The following is a 16,344-nucleotide window of genomic DNA, read 5'->3' on the forward strand; positions in this document are numbered from 1 at the left end:
AGCAGTTCAAAAGCACGTCAAAGTGCAAGTAGATAAATAGGTACCGCTCCGGCAGGAAGGTAAACGGTGCTTCCGTGCACTGCTCTGGTTCGCCAGAAGCGGCTTAGTCATGCTGGCCACATGACCTGGAAGCTGTATGCCAGCTCCCTCGGCCAATAAAGTGAGATGAGGACCACAACCCCAGAGTCGGCCATGACTGGACCTAATGGTCAGGGGTCCCTTTACCTTTTAGCCTTGGGTACAACTTTCTTCAGTGGGTCGAATCTTGAGCTCCATGAAATGAGCTCTGCAACAGCACAGGAAGTGGTGCAGAGTGGCCACAGGAAGAGGGTGAAAATCCACAACAAAAATCCCTCTTCCCAATTCCATTTGCAGAAGCTGTGTTGGATCTAGCCCTATGCATTTTTCTAAGGCAGGGGTTGAGCACCTGTGTCTCTCCAGATATTGTTGGACACCAACTGCCATAAAGCTCAGGCAACATTACCAATTTCTTAGAGATTGTGGGAGTTGTAGTGCAGTGACATCTAGGCGGCCACATGCTCCCCAACTCTGATTTGAGTCCAATATGTTAATCCACATTTCATGAAGATATCCTTCCTCCCCACCCCCACCTCCTTCTTAAACATGCCATCTATCCATTTCCTGAATGATTCTGCTTGAAAAAAAATCTATTAATTATTTCCTTGTTTCTTCACTCATGATTTTATTCCCCCCCAGTCAGTCATCTTTTTCCTAAAACTAAAACAGCCTTTGAGAAGCCTTTAAGAACTCCCATCAACTCCAGCAGTATGGCCAAAAACACCTGAAAGGCATCCTTATTGGGCTGAAAGTATCCTTAGGTTTAATGTTTATAGATGAATGCAACACATGGAGCTAAAAGTCATGGCATTAAATAAGCTGTTGTTCAGGTCTCTTTTGTCTCAACTGAACCACCAAGGCCCAAACAGATTCCTTCTCGTGAACACTTAACAGATTTATAGGCCTCAGAAATTCCCTCAAGACATGTGGAAAGTTTCTGGAACAAAGCCTATCATTCAGGTAATAACAAGAGAACATCAGACAGACTGTGACCCTGGCATTATTGTAACAGTGGGTTACTGTCAAATCCCTGCGTCACTGAGAAGATATCAGTGTATCAACAGTGGCCTTACAGTAGGAACAAGCAGGGCCCTTTAAAACATCCCCTTTCGGCTGATTTATAGGCATTATGGTTTATTTTAGATGAAACACTGGCATTTTATTCCAGTATGATGATGTCCACTAAAGTTCATGGTCAATAACATCAGTGAGCTTCCTAAAAGTGACAACTAGATATTACACCATAAGGCTGGCTAGATCTCTGTTTTTGATGTCTTTCTGAAATGAACATGGGTTTTCTAAGGCAGCAAGCCTTCCAAAGCTAAGAAATCACACTGCATTTTTCATCTGTTGCTTGGTTTATATTTATCTTATTTACAAAAACAAGATAAAATGCAACCATAAATACAGCATGCTAAGAACAACATTAAAGTGCGTGCAAGAGCCTAGGAGAATAAAGATGGACAATTATTATTGATGATGATTATTTATTAAATTTGCTAGTTGCTGTATCTTGCCCAAGGCAACACAACATGACTTACAACCTCAGGTATTTGGGTGTTAAATCGTTTAGGGATCTAAAGGTAAGTACCAACACTTTGAATTATGCTCAGAAATAGCATGTATATAAATGCAGTAAATTAAACAATGGTTTTAAAGCAGCCAATCCAAGTTACCAGAGTGTGGGTAACTGTGACCTGGTGCCAAAGAATTTAGGGCTCATCCAGACTTTGTTTTATGCTGCATTTCTCAGTACAGTCCAAGCTCTAAATCACGGGTCGGCAAAGTTTTTGTGGCTTGTGCCGGTTCACGGTCCTGCAGACGCCGCAGTGTGTGTGTGTGTGCACGCATGTGCAAACACTATTTCCAGCACTCCTTCCGGCACGGAGGAGGACTGTGCAGCTTCCCATTGACTGCAGGAACTTCCTGCAGCCAACAGGAAGCCAGCCAGCATCACGGAAGGCAGTTCCCACTCTGCTCTACACCGGTTTAGTGCGGCACATGGGAGCCAACTAAGTGGGCAGTGGGGGTCCATGGGCCTTAGGTTGCCGACCCCTGCTCTAAATCTCCAATTCCAAGCACATTTTCTTCCCCCTGGTGCTTTCCCAGCAAAAACTTGCACTTTAGAGAAAATGGCTCTCCATGGAAAACCCGAATTTAGGGCTGCCATACGTCTGGAATTTCCCAGACATATCTAGTATTAGTGCATTGGAAATAGCGTCCGAGCGGAATTTCCAAAAATCGCTGAAAATGTCCAGGAGAACCCAGGCGTATGGCAACCCTTCTTGTAAGTGTTGGTTTTGGGGGTGAATTTCCTTTAAAAAGTAGCTCAAAAACTTCAACAACTTTTATGTCTGAATTTTCACTTTTTGAAATATGGCAACCCTACCCTTTGTAGAGTGAGTTTTCCTGAGGAAAGTGATTGTGTGTGTGTGTGTGTGTGTGTGTGTGAGAGAGAGAGAGAGAGAGAGAGAGAGAGAGAGAGAGAGAGAGAGAGAGAGAGAGAGAGAGAGAATCTTGCTTAAATGCTGGCAACAGGCCAACATCCCTCACTACATAGAGAGCAGCACGCTAGCTTAGGGGACACACAAAGATCTGCCTTCCAGTTCTTCACTGCCACTCCCTGCCCCCAGGACCTGCTGCCTGATCTGCCTAATGGTAGAGCTGGCCCCATGAGGGTATCATTCCAGGGTATCTTAGTCTTACTGTACATAGTGTCTCAAAGAACAATCAGGTGAAGATGCCCCTCCCAGAGGTTTTCTTTGTGTGGGATACATGAGTAATGGAGGAAGGTACCTAATCAACAAAATAAACAAAAGTAAGCTATCAGTTTCACATCATGCCTGAGGAGACAAAGAGAAAGCAGTGAGAGGTGTGTAGAAAAAAGCTTCTCTAAACAACCTGATTTGCATAAGAAGCAGAACCAGGAGAGGAGACACAGACAGGCTAAAGGGTAAATACTTAAACAGGTAACTGCTGATTCACTTCAATGGTAGAGAAGCTGCAGGAGTAGAATTCTTGTCCCTCTTCTTGTTAAGTTATTATGTTTTAGGCCATAGGGAATCCAATGTGTGTGTCAACTCAGTCACTCCGACTGTGTTTCCAGTTAATGTTCTTTTTCACATAAAGGATTGCTATCTGGTATTTATTATACTGACCTAACCGTTTTTTGTTTTCTTCCCAGGCTTTGGGCAGGGAGGAATGTGAACTCATCAGCAATGCTGGCCATGAATTGTTCTTTAAAATGTGCATTTGAATGAATTAACATAGGAGTGGGATAGGGAGCAGGGTTTCAGTAGGTTGCTATTTCATAGGCTCCCAATGCTGTGGGTGCCATCTTGCTTTACCCAAGATGCAATGCCCTGGATGTTCTTTCAGTTTCTGACCCTTTAAGAAAACATGGTGGCAGCCATGTTTTTGTGGTGGACACCTTTTTTACCCACAATGCCATGGAAGAATTCATCTTGGAGGACCTTACATAGCAGAGGGGGGAGCTTTAGATGGTGGGCACAACCACAGCTGCCCAGAGTGGAGGCCCCAGCAGGCGTTACCAATGGCAATGAGCTAGCAGGTGTCACAACTGCCAGTGGTTTCTTGGAAGCTGCTGGGAAACCCAGCCAGATGGCAGGGTATAAATAAATAAAATTATTATTATTATTATTATTATTATTATTATTATTATTATTATTAAAATGTCTTCTTTGATTCCCATGGCTTTCATAGCCACATCCAAGAAACTGGCAAACAGATGAAGGAAGTCAGAAAGGTTTTTATTTTTATGTATTATTTATTTAATTTCTATACCATCACTCTTCAACAGATGATCAGGTGGCAGTTTTGTAAAAACGTGGATGGTGGGCATGATTGGGTGGGTAGAAGATTTCATAATAGCAGCTCATTCTTAATCAGGAAGCTGTGGAGATTCCTGTACCAGGAAGGTGTACATCTCACTGTGGGAAGATATGCAAAAGTTCTACCTCAAGCCATGGTAGTGAAGCACCACCACAGGAAGTGTGGGCACCTGTGCTTCCTGTTATTCCACATCTTCTTCACGTCCAAAGCTCTGCTCATGGGGCAATCCTAATCATGCCTACCAAAGTGCCAAAAGTGTTGTTGGACTATGATCCCTTTCATTCCTGGTCATTGGCAGGGTGGCCAGTCAGGCTTTGCCAAAATGAGGATTTGCATCAACAAAACGGAGATCAAAAGCGACGAGCAACTTGCTGGTGGCAATTTATATGTATAGCTACAAATTTACAAATAATTACTGTCATTTAAGTGGAAATACTATACATCTCACCATAGTGGGGAAGACACCAGGTGACATCTGTGCCTGTTCAGGCTGCTGACCACTTCAAGGCACCTGCTGTCCTTATTTATAGTTCATTCTCTTTAAGCCAGACATGAGCTGGACACCTTCCAATGGACAAGTGTCCCCTGGCAGCCCTTCAAAATAGAGGACCGTTCTTGATAAAGCAGGGCATACGGTCACCCTAACCATTGACCATGCCGGCTGGGGCCATTGGAGTCCAACAAGATCTGAATAGCCATCAGTTCTCCAACCCTGCCCTATACATGTCAGTGGGGCTTAGCCAAACCTGGTAAGTGGGTTGTAGCCTTAGCCAGATTTTAGCATAGTTCTTCTTTAACACAAGGCAAAGTTACACACTTCCTAGGCCTAGAACAGGCTTAACACACAACTGCATCAGAAAATGAAAGTAACCACAAGAACAACCATCATCAACCTTTTATTCGACCGTCAGTCAGAAAAAATACATTTGTCAATACATAGTTAAAACATCCAGGAAGATTTCAGAACTTAGCCAACACTAAAATGGGCTAAACAGATAGCCCCATATCAGTACAGTCAATTATAGTCTTGCGACGCTTAAAAGCTAAAAAAAGAAATTTGGCCACCAAGGAAGTTATAGCTCTAGTGACATTATTCAGCAAGTGTAAAACCTGGTTTTCTTCGGGTAGGAAGCTAAATTGACATAGGAGTGGGTCTATAAAATTTTGTCTAAGCTCTGCATAAGAAGGGCAAGACAAGAGAATGTGTTCGGTGGACTCAGCCACACCCATGGCACAATGACAGGTTCTCTGGGCATATGGTACTCCCCTGTACCTTCCCCACAATATCGCAGAGTCAAGGACATTTAATCTAGTCGCTGTAAGAAGTCTGCGGTATTCCACATAGTGGATTTCTGCAAGGTAGGAGGCTGGTATGGTCCGATAAATCTGGTCCCCTAGGAACATCCCTGGTTTTACCTGGGCTATGTACCACAAGAACAAGCAAAAGGGTGGAGTCTTAGTTCCAACCCACAATAACTAGAGACAATATTTAACTCTACAGTTACCAATTACTGCATAGAGCCTAACAAAACTTGTAGGCATGGCGAGTAACCATGGACCTTTGATCACAAACTGCGCACCCAAATAGCTTAATCTTTATTACCACAACTTGCAGGCATTTGTGTCTGTAAACACCTGCAACATGATGTGTTGTATCGCCTTTCACAAGGCGGCAATGCGTGGGACATAAGGCTTTTCACACAGTCACCCCTGTAACAGGTGGCAGAGGGTGCTTGGAAGATGCTGAGGTGTTTCTGCTGACTCATGCTAGCCAATAGCATTTAATAGCATCCCTCTGATAGGCGGAAGGGTTTGCATGTTCATGCCTCTTCAAGGCAAAGTCCACTAAGTGGAGAGTTTCCTGCCAAGGGATACCCTAGGAATAGCCAAGTATAGCTGAATTGATGGACAATTATCAGGAAGGACTGCGGTGCAATGACATCCAGTGTGTACATGCCGTATTTATAGCAGAGTGAAACAAACACATGATTGCATATACACAGAGGAAGCACTGGAGCAAGGTGTAGGTTACACCAGCTTCAAAACTCGCATCTGAATTTAGCCTTCGCTCTGCACACTAGGGCACTGTGTCCTAATATTACAAATACCAAGGTTGACATATAGGGTTTATTAATAGTGTGAGAGGTGTTTATTGCTCAGCAACAGTCAGTAGCAAGGAGGATATTACATGCCAAGGTCTGAGATCTTTGTTGTTATGGAGTCGGCTCACTCCTGTTAATACTTCAGCTCACAGGAGGATCAAGACCTGAAGAAGCTGGGTTGGAGTAAAATGAGGCAGGGAACTTTTTTAGGATAAGTTTTTTCCACATACAGGAATCCCAGAGTATTCAAGCATCCCTGACAGAAGACCATCTTGCCATTGCTTATAAAAACCTCTAATAAAGGTTCTCAGGTAGTCACTTAAGCAGCTTGCACCATTAGGTTCTTTTTGCTGAATGCTTAGTTCAAATCCATTTTCTTGTAATTCGAACACATTGCTTAACCGTCAGGAGCAACAGAAAATAAATTTGCTTAGCCATCTATGTGACAGCCCTTCAGATATTTGAAGGTGGCTATCATATTGCGCCTTAATTGTCTCTCCTCCAGGCTATACATACCCAGTTCCTCCATAGGACTTTGGCTCCAGGCACCAGATTATCAGGTTATTACAGTGGTACCTTGGGTTAAGTACTTAATTTGTTCCGGAGGTCAGTTCTTAACCTGAAACTGTTCTTAACCTGAAGCACCACTTTATATAATGGGGCCTCCTGCTGCTGCCGCACCACCGGAGCACAATTTCTGTTCTCATCCTGAAGCAAAGTTCTTAACCCGAGGTACTATTTCTGGGTTAGCAGAGTCTGTAACCTGAAGCGTATGTAACCTGAAGCGTACGTAACCCGAGGTACCACTATATAAGTAGTGTGTTTAATATTATTAGTGTTATTTATTGGATATCTTACCTGCCTTACACCATGTGATTCCAGGTCGGATTACAACAATGTTAAAAGACAACATTAAAAGCCAGTTAAAACAATTTAGCGAGGCCATATCCAGTACTATTATACCACTTTAAGAATCATGGCTTCCCCCAAGGAATCCTGGGAACTGTAGTTTATTAAGGATGCTGAGAGTTGATAGGAGATCCATATTCCCCTCTCGGAGCTACAATTCTCAGAGTGCTATAACATTTGCTTTCTCTTCCCATATAACACTCTGGACATATGTCCTACTTTACAGGATACAAAAGAGGCATCTTCTCCAGGGAAAGGATATCTGGTCCAAGTCTAGTATAAAGATAAAGAGCCATAAGAAGGTGAGAGCCTTGAATTTCGTAGAACTGAATCCTTCATCTAAGTCATTTATAAAGATGTTGACCAACAACGGACCCAGGACAGAACCCTGCGGCACCCCACTTGTCACTTTTTTCCAGGATGATGAGCAATAATTAGTGAGCACTCTTTGGATTCAGTCAGTCAACCAGCTACAAATCCACCTAACAATTACCTCTTCCAGTCTTCACTTTACAAGTTTCTCCACAAGAATATCACAGGGGACTTTATCAAAAGCCTTACTGAAATCAGGATACACTATGTCCACAGTATTCCCCTGATCCAGCAAGCTTGTATGGCATGACTTGTTTTTGAGAAACCCCTATTGGGTCTTAGTAATCACAGCAACTTGTTCAAACTGCTGACATACCGACTATTTAATGATCTGTTCTAGAACCTTTCCTGATATCAGTAACAAGCTCACCAGTCAGTAGTTACCTGGGTCTTCTCTACCACCCCACTGCCGCATTTTTGACGATAGGGGCAACATTTGCCCACCTCCAGTCTGCGGGGACGTCACCTGTTCTCCAAGAATTCTCAAAGATTTTAAACAGAGGCTCTGAGATTACTTCCACAAGCTCCTTTAGCACCATCACTTTTCCTCAGAGATTGAAATTAATTTAAAGTAGTTAGATGTTCCCTTACCACCTCTTTCCCCATCAGCTCCCTCCTTGCATCATTTATTCTGTTACTACCAGGTTGAGTTTGTATGGGGATGAAGAAGACATTTTCTTTTCTTTTCCTGACGCTGTATTTGCCCTTGGTGGCCTTTATATACCTGTCCTATCTTTCCTGTAGGATGCTTTGCAGGGGTGGAGGTCAAATGTTTCAATTTCAATGAATGAGTTAAGCTCATAGCTTTCTGTCTCTTGATGAAATCAACCCACTAACCTGTGAATAATGGACAATGAGGGACTCAATGGGTCTTAAATCTGAGAAGACATATATAGGGTTACGCCATGAGGCTGCAGTCTCAGGCATGTTTACTTGGGGGTGAACCCCACTGAATTCAGCGGGACTTGTTTCTCAGTGAACATGCTTAGGATCGCACTGGAAAAAGGCCTTAATTTGAGCTGGGCTATTTGTACCCCACACTTAAAATATCCAGTATGCTTTCTGTTCTTGATTCAGTGCAGTCCACTTGTCTTTCAACGTTCCACGTGACTTTCCCTTAATATGCGAGTTCAGGGCACAAAAACTGAAACAAGAAGCAAGCACACTCCTAGAAGTTGCATCCGTTGGTCTTCTTCTTTCTTTAGTGCATATTATCGTTTTTCAGAAGCTGATTCAACCTTTCTAAAGCAACTTTTCTATGTATTAGTGAAAGTGGTATTTGACAGTTGCATTGTGGTTTGCCGTTGTGTTGCAATGCATATTGTGTAACGTTATGTAACAAATTAACAGAAAGTTCTTGGCCTAGGAGGCAGCATTACTAAATACATATCCACTATAAGTGTGTAATAAATCAATTGGTCTTGAAACTGACAAAAAGGCAAGGATTTTTTTATTTTTTCTTGTATTGACCATGCTTCAGCTGTTAGAGGATTATGAAGGGCTTTCAAGTTCCTACACCACTTGACTTTTAATAGAAAATGTCAAATTTATAAGTTTAACAGTGCCATCTTCATAGATGTCTTCTTAGAAGTAGGTCCCACAGATTGAAAGGTACTCCCAGTCTGTATTCTCAAGTACAGATAATTCTTTGGTGACCAATGTAACATTTGTAAGCTTCTTTAAATAATATTTTATGTTTTAGCTATTAACTCCAATTAACATTAAACTATTTGTTAACTGGTTTACTCTTCCCTACAAAAATAATGATGAAATATGCAATATTGTTGGCTAACTCTTGTTTTGCTTTGTATTTATGTACTTAAACATTGATTTGGCAGGGGGGGGTTGTTTGTTTTGGTAATGCTGATTTATTCTGCATTTGTTGAAATGTTGATTTTTGTCATTTGAATTTACTAACATGTTCTGTATTTTTGTATGTTTGTATTTTCAATGTTTTGATGTTTTTGAATGTTTGCTGTGAGCTACTTTGGGCAAAGATCATTGTGGAAAAGCAGCATATAAATAAACTCAACCAATCAATATGCTACAAGTAGTTTAATTTTTTTTTCATTGTGGGTTTTTTTTTTAAAAAATGTGACAGTGTAACTGTTTTGCTGCCTCAATAATTCATCTGTAACTTTGATTCCCCCCCCCCAAAAAAAATATGGATCAATAATTTGTTTTCCATCTGAGCTAATGTTTCATAGACGAGTCTCAAAATTATGGTAATGTTTATTGGAAACTGTGGGAAATAGGCTCTCTGGTAAATGACCTGGAACCAATGTATCATGACCAATATAACATGTGACAATTCACTGATAGACATCCACAAATAAATAGCTCCAAAGCTAAACCCTCTTGCATTCACAAGTTGCCAGTCAGCATCAAGTCCATGAGGGAAGTTGTAATTCCCTAAGGAATTTATACTTAGCTGCAGGCAACACTCAAATGATTTGCTTCTTTCCAACCAAACATTTGTCATTTTCAGGAAGGCAAATGCCAAAAAAAGTTCCTCTTTTTGAAGATGACTTCATGTTAATGAATATAAAGTTGCATTACCCAGTCCACTTTTTAAAAAATTTCCCAGTCTTAAACCCCAAAATAACGAAGTTGCCAACTGACACTAGTAGTTCACTGTTTGTTTCTGCTTCTGCACTTTCATTCAACATAATCACATTTCTCCTAGGGACATTATTCCCCATGGTTGTAGCATTTATCTTAAATTATGTTGAAATTCATTAATGCTTTGTGTTCCAAGGTTGCCTTCAACATTTCACAGGCAAGAGACCTTCAGTTCCTGAGGTGAAATTTCAAGATCAGGGGTCAGGAAACTCCAGAACACGGCCCAGTCTTGGCCTGACAGGCTTCCATAATCGGGCCATGAGGCCATTTTGAGCAAACCATAGCCACCCAACCTGCAACTGATGTCATACAGGTGTGTGACCAAAAGAGTGGGGCTTGTTCAGCTTCCAAAGTGCCAAGAGCCTGACAACCAGCTGGTTGTCAGAGACTTTGAAGCACTGCCCAAAGTGGGAAAACCAGTTTAAAATCCAACATGAAGTCCTCTGGCCACGATTTTACCTCACTTTTGTCTCTAGACACCCAAACATCGTAACCTTTCCTCAAAGGGGAACTGCTCCAACTTCATGTTAATTTCAGTTGCAGCTTTGACATTTTTATTTTCCCATTATGTGTTGTAAGCAGTTTTTAAAGATCTCTGAAAGAAAGACATGGTGTCCATGTTTTAATAAAATGGAACCCTGAACCAGCTGGAACACCCATCCGACGGCCACGAAGAATCATCTCACCTGCAGTTAACCAAAGATTGTGATGCAACTGTATTTTCTGAAAGCCCAAACTCATTCTTGCTGAGGATATGTACTTCAGGAAATCACTAGGTGATTGATAAACTTAGTTGCGAATGCCATCAAAAGACTGGCATAGGTTCATATGAAAGAGCCTTCAATAAAGTCCACCACAACTAGCTTGCACAGATAAACAGCAGTCGTATGAAAATGCTAGGTTGTTAGGTCTTCCAGCAACCTCTGTGTCCATTAGAGCCTTCTGAGTGGACATCTTACTTTCTGACTGAACTGTTTGCTAGTACAGTGGTACCTCGGTTTTCGAATGTAATCACTTCCAGTAGACCGTTAAGATTTCTGAAACATTCAAAAACCGAGGAGCAAAGGGCCGTCTGCAAATTCAATAGAGAAAATTGGGGGGGGGGGCCTCAACGAAAGCCATTTGACTTCAAAGGTGCGTTCAAAAACGGAAGCATTTAATTCCAGGTGTTCAGCATTTGAAAACCAAAACATTCGACTTCCAAGTCGTTCGAAAACCGAGTTACCACTGTATATAGTAATATTTGGATATCTTAACAGCACAAGTAGGGAGCATTGAAAGCATACAGTGGTACCTCGGGTTAAGTACTTAATTCGTTCCGGAGGTCCATTCTTAACCTGAAGCAACCACTTTAGCTAATTGGGCCACCTGCTGCTGCCGCGCCGCTGGAGCACAATTTCTGTTCTCATACTGAAGCAAAATTCTTAACCCAAGGTACTATTTCTGGGTTAGCGGAGTCTGTAACCTGAAGCCTATGTAACCTGAAGCGTCTGTAACCTGAGGTACCACTGTATTGGTATTCTGCCCATAGATCAAAGAGGGCTGTTTTGTGGCCTTAGGTCACTACATAAGACAATGCACTTTCACAGCTATGCAAGCCCTTCCCCCCGTGACCCCCTCCCCACAGCCGATTAGCAAAATCAGTTCAAAAACACCAGCAGAAAAAAAGATGCAAAAGAAGTTTGGGAAAATAAACCAAGTGAGAATTAAATTCTTTATTACAAAAAAAGCCATAGATGGTGGTTTTTTTAAAGATATATTTGTTATTTTTTTGTCTAAAAATAAATATTTCATATGGAATCTTGAGATTAGCCAGTGTGGCAAATGTATTCTTTTCTTGCCACATTACAGATAAACAGTAGCACCAATAAATAAAATGATAGTAAATTTTTCTATATTTCTGGGGCGCAGGAGCGGGTTACATATATAAAAATCGTAGTGTCTATTTATTCCGAATCACACATATACATAAACATATATATATATATATATATACACACACACATACATATAACCAAATATATATATAATATGTAGATGTATAACCCTTGCCTCAAAAGGAATGTGTAGGGGGAGGGTGTTAAGAGATATTAATTAAATAACTGATCATGCTACTGACTCTGTCAACAACTGGGGAGAGATTGAATGGAGCAGAAGAGTTAAAAATTTATACATAACAGTACAAAAAAAGAGGTACGGCTTATAAATAGTAAAATTAAATATTAACAAAGAATACTGAAAAATACCTAGTTTAAATTATTATTTTTAATTTCTAATTTTTAAAAAGGGATATTAAACAAGTATATAGAACAATGTTTGTCACCTTGCACAGCATGAATATATACATTTCAGCTGTGTGCGTGTGTGTGCACGCACAAGCACACACACACCCCTGCACGCACACACACACTCACACATACACCACACTTGCTATTGGGTAGAAGGGAATTTCATAGTGGTTAATCATCAAACTTGCAACAAGTTGATTTTTTGCTTGTCTGGAAACAGACAGGCATTTGGCAGCATTCTCACACAGACCAAATGTAACTTGCTTTTTTAAAAACCCAAACTTCTGAAACTGAACACCAGGCATACACCCCACTCCAGTGAAGGCAACTGGAAGCAAGCTTGCATACACACACACACACACACACACACACACACACACGGTGGGCACATGGTTCTAGACCTCTGCATTCACAGCCATCCACCACTGAATTAGGAAACAGGTCTGCAATGCGAAATGGATGGCCAGCGCTAAGTGCTGAATCTCTTGGGGGGGGATCCAGAACCTACAGCTACCCCAATGCAAGGGAAGAAGTTTGGATTCATTCCGCCCACTCACCGAGCCAATCAGAGCTGGCCTTACTACCTTTTGAGCAGCCAGGCAGCCACAGGTCCATGCATGCAGCATCACTCAGGTGCGCGCACACACACATGCACACTGAACACTAACGTATTTTACATAAATTAAATAGGAATAGGTTTTCAAAGGCAACAATGCTGCTTCAAATCTCAAAGAGTCTGCACCACCTGCACCTGCTGTAGAAGCCGCCCACAACGTCACAGGTGCTGGGTTCAATCCAACTGGGGGAGGGGGGAACGGAAGCACTGCCCTTCCAGGATCAAACCAAGTGCAGGAGCACCAGTTCCACTCACCCACCAAGTAAATTTCATCTAGAACTAATGAGTGAGGGCGGAAAGGCTACCAGTGGATTGTATCCATGTTGCACTTGCCAAGTGATCAATATGCCCCTATTATCATCAGCACTCATTTGCTGGCCAAGGCCAGGCTGCATTTGGGCAAGTCAACAAACTTCAGATATTTAAAGTACATTGCTGCCAGCTCCTTTCCAGATCAGAATGTTTACTTAATACCTAGTGGTTTGGTGTGCTTTGGTGTTTATAGTGTTTTATCTTGCAAAGGCACTGAGCATTATAGCCTGATCTCACAAGAGCACTTAGGCATCCTACTCAAAATTTGTGCATTATATCTAGGTGACTAGCCCAAGCTTCTGTGTTGTAATGCAGTCCCCATACCAGTGTTACAATGGAACTCTTGCCAGTTTTAAGAGTTGCAAAGCTTTTTTCTACTTTCCCAAGGGTTGTGCACACATGGTCCCGCAAATCGCAGGCAATGCACCTTTATAGTGGCTGTTGGCTGGGCCTGATTTTACAAACACACACACACACACACACACACCTTTAATTCAACAGCCTTCCCCAACCTAGCTGAGTTAGTTGTAATCCCAAAAAAACTTAGTTGTAGTAAAAACAACAGTAACCACTGGAAAGCAGCAGGTTGGGAAAGCTGTGCTAAAGGGAGTTAAACGATACTGCCAACATCTAGAGAGCCTGAATATATTAGCCACTCTAGGGTGCTACCAACTTTAACCAGGTTCCACATAAGAATGTTCTGAACCTTGTAGTGCAGAAGCATGATGAATGGGGTCAATTTGAGGCTATCTTTGTCACATCAAGCCAAGTCATACTAGTGTTTTCTGAACAATTCAACACTGAAAATTCAAGATTCTACATGGCACATTGCTCAAGGTTATTGGGGAAGGAAAATTTAAGATGGGCACCCCCAAAGTCCAGATGAGAGTTTACTTCAGGCAAATAAACTCATTATGAATTATCCAACGTTTGGTGGCGAATGCTTCATAAGTCTCTTGTTAAATAAGTTTCTGTTGCAACGGAACACGTTTTCAAATAAACAAGACCGTGTATTGGTAGGATAGGCAACATTACGCCACCAGCATGATGGTGGAAAGGAATAAAGTTACAAAACTCCAGCATAGCACAAGATGTCTTGGCACATTCATGTTACAACAGATTGAGAATATTAATGAATTCACAAAACGAGAAGTAATCTCTCATCGGATACTGCCCAGCAGGCTGTAAATGCCACTTTCCAATTTTGAACCTGTATATTTGTGTGCATATACTCCCCATACAGACACACACTCACCCCCCGCCCCAATCTATTGTACATATATACTTCAGATTAATATCCCTTTCCAGAGATGTTCCATAAGCATCTTCAATGGCAGCTCTGTGCATAAGGATGGCAGACAGCACTGCTCAACTGCCTGGGTATATATTCTTGCTTCCATGTACTGCCAAGCCCCTACATCCTTGATTTAAGTAGCAAAGAGAGGTTGCAATATTGTAGATCCCAGCAACGCCTGCTCAAGTTGACAAGCACCAGCCACTGACAAGCACCGTTAAGGCCAGAACATAGATCCAGGGCAAAATTCCTCCAGCAAAGTCAATTCGACAACATACACCAGTGTCCCATCAAAACAGGCAGGTTGCAAGACAAGTTGGGGCAGATTGTTTTGGAGAGGAGGGAGAGGGAAGTTGACCGAATCCTCAGACCTAGTGGCTAGAGTCACTTCCTTGACCTTTTGACCCATAATATTCCAAGGCCCCATCTTTGGAATCCCCTGCCACCTCCTCTCTGGTGCCAATGTCTCTCCATACAAGACAGGGCCTGGGGAACTGAGCTTGGTGGAGCAGCATGCTTAACAGAGTCAGCAAGAGTATGAAGATTACACTGAGCGCTTTTGGCTGAAGTCCAGTCATCGTTTCTTTCTTACGCCCCAAGTAGCCCACTTGTGTCCACAGCAGTTGAATATATCCAGTGGTGAAGACACCAATAATGTTAGCAATGTTTTTTCTCTCTCTTAAAACTCAGAATATATATGTATATCTATATTTACAAACATATATATTTTTATTCGTGTGAAACGGGAGTCCCAAAACATACCACTCCAGTCTCCCTGGCTCTATTATTTAGCAGCATGAGAAGGAAAGTCTCTATAGAAAACCAGTTCAAAACCAAAAGGTGAATCTTGTGAGGGTCCTCGGGGAATGTTCCTTCCGGAGTCCATCGTCCGTACTCAAAAGTGCTGTGCTCTACTGATCCTTCATTTTAGTGTTCATTTGGATTAGTGTTTTTTGACCAGGCGAGATATCAGGCTCCAGAAACCAAGGCTCTCTTCCCCCACTCCTTTTCTTCTCTGCTGCTCACCGTCTCGGTTTTTCACATCTGTTGAAGAGAGTGGGTGGGGAGAAGAGGTTATGGTTAACTGAAGTAACTTAGGTGTGGGATTCTCTGAGGTGATGAAGGCAGTGGTAGGGGAAGAGGAGAACTACAGAGCTACTAGAAGAACAGCCAGCCCCATTGTTTCCCCACATAAATCCATACAAAGCAGGTGAGGTGGGTGACTTGAAATTTGTCTTAAAAGAGCATTTAAAAAAAAATTAAAACACCACTGCATTTCCATGTGATCCCTGCTCCCAAATAATGACAGAAAACTACTTTCCTCTCCAAACTGTTATACCTCCTTGCACGTCGCAACTCACACACACACAAATTATCCCCTCCCAATCTAGATTGTTTTTTGTTTTGTTTTTTTATGTGGAGGTGCAGCCAAACAAAGCCGTGAGTGTCTCACGCAGGCAAAAGGGAAACAAAAAATATATGTTGTTTGTCATTCCACTCTTTGCCAAGAGACAGTGGTTAGTGCCTGAGCACAGCAGCAACAGTTTGTGGCAGAAGCAGGAAGAAGATGAATTTGCTGTGTCCTTTTAAGGTCCAGATTTCATAACTCGGTCGGAATGAAAGTTCATCTGAAGCAGCTTTCCACACTCACACAGATATGAGGTTGCCAGCCCCAATGAGTACAGCCTCTCCTCCCACCCGATGCACTGACAAGACACTCTGAAAATCAGCATTTCACCCTGGCACAGGGGAGAACCTAACCATGGGGTGAATAATTTCCAAATCCTAGAGCATTTTCCTTCCTCCTTTGAGAAACCTTCTGAGCCTTAAGCTTCTAGCAAGGATGGTTTTTCCAAAGCTGCTCTTTGGAAAGTTTGAGGAAAATCTATAAAGGTCAAG

The 16,344-nt window shown here is 42.0% G+C and overlaps 1 protein-coding gene across 5 annotated transcripts in view; it reads right to left on the bottom strand.

Moving 5' to 3' along the window:
* Window positions 1-12,182: 12,182 nt before the first annotated feature.
* VEGFA (vascular endothelial growth factor A) overlaps window positions 12,183-16,344 on the bottom strand; it is a 28,552-nt gene continuing 24,390 nt past the window's right edge. For all 5 annotated transcript variants that reach the window (XM_081905704.1, XM_081905702.1, XM_081905701.1 and 2 more), the window contains one exon: window positions 12,183-15,489. In XM_081905704.1, the coding sequence (XP_081761830.1) occupies window positions 15,468-15,489 (22 nt within the window). In that variant the 3' untranslated portion in view covers window positions 12,183-15,467. The remainder of the gene's footprint in view (window positions 15,490-16,344) is intronic.

This window comes from Podarcis melisellensis (genome assembly GCF_964234715.1).
Source record: "Podarcis melisellensis genome assembly, chromosome: 3".
In the NCBI taxonomy this organism is placed as follows: Eukaryota; Metazoa; Chordata; class Lepidosauria; order Squamata; family Lacertidae; genus Podarcis; species Podarcis melisellensis.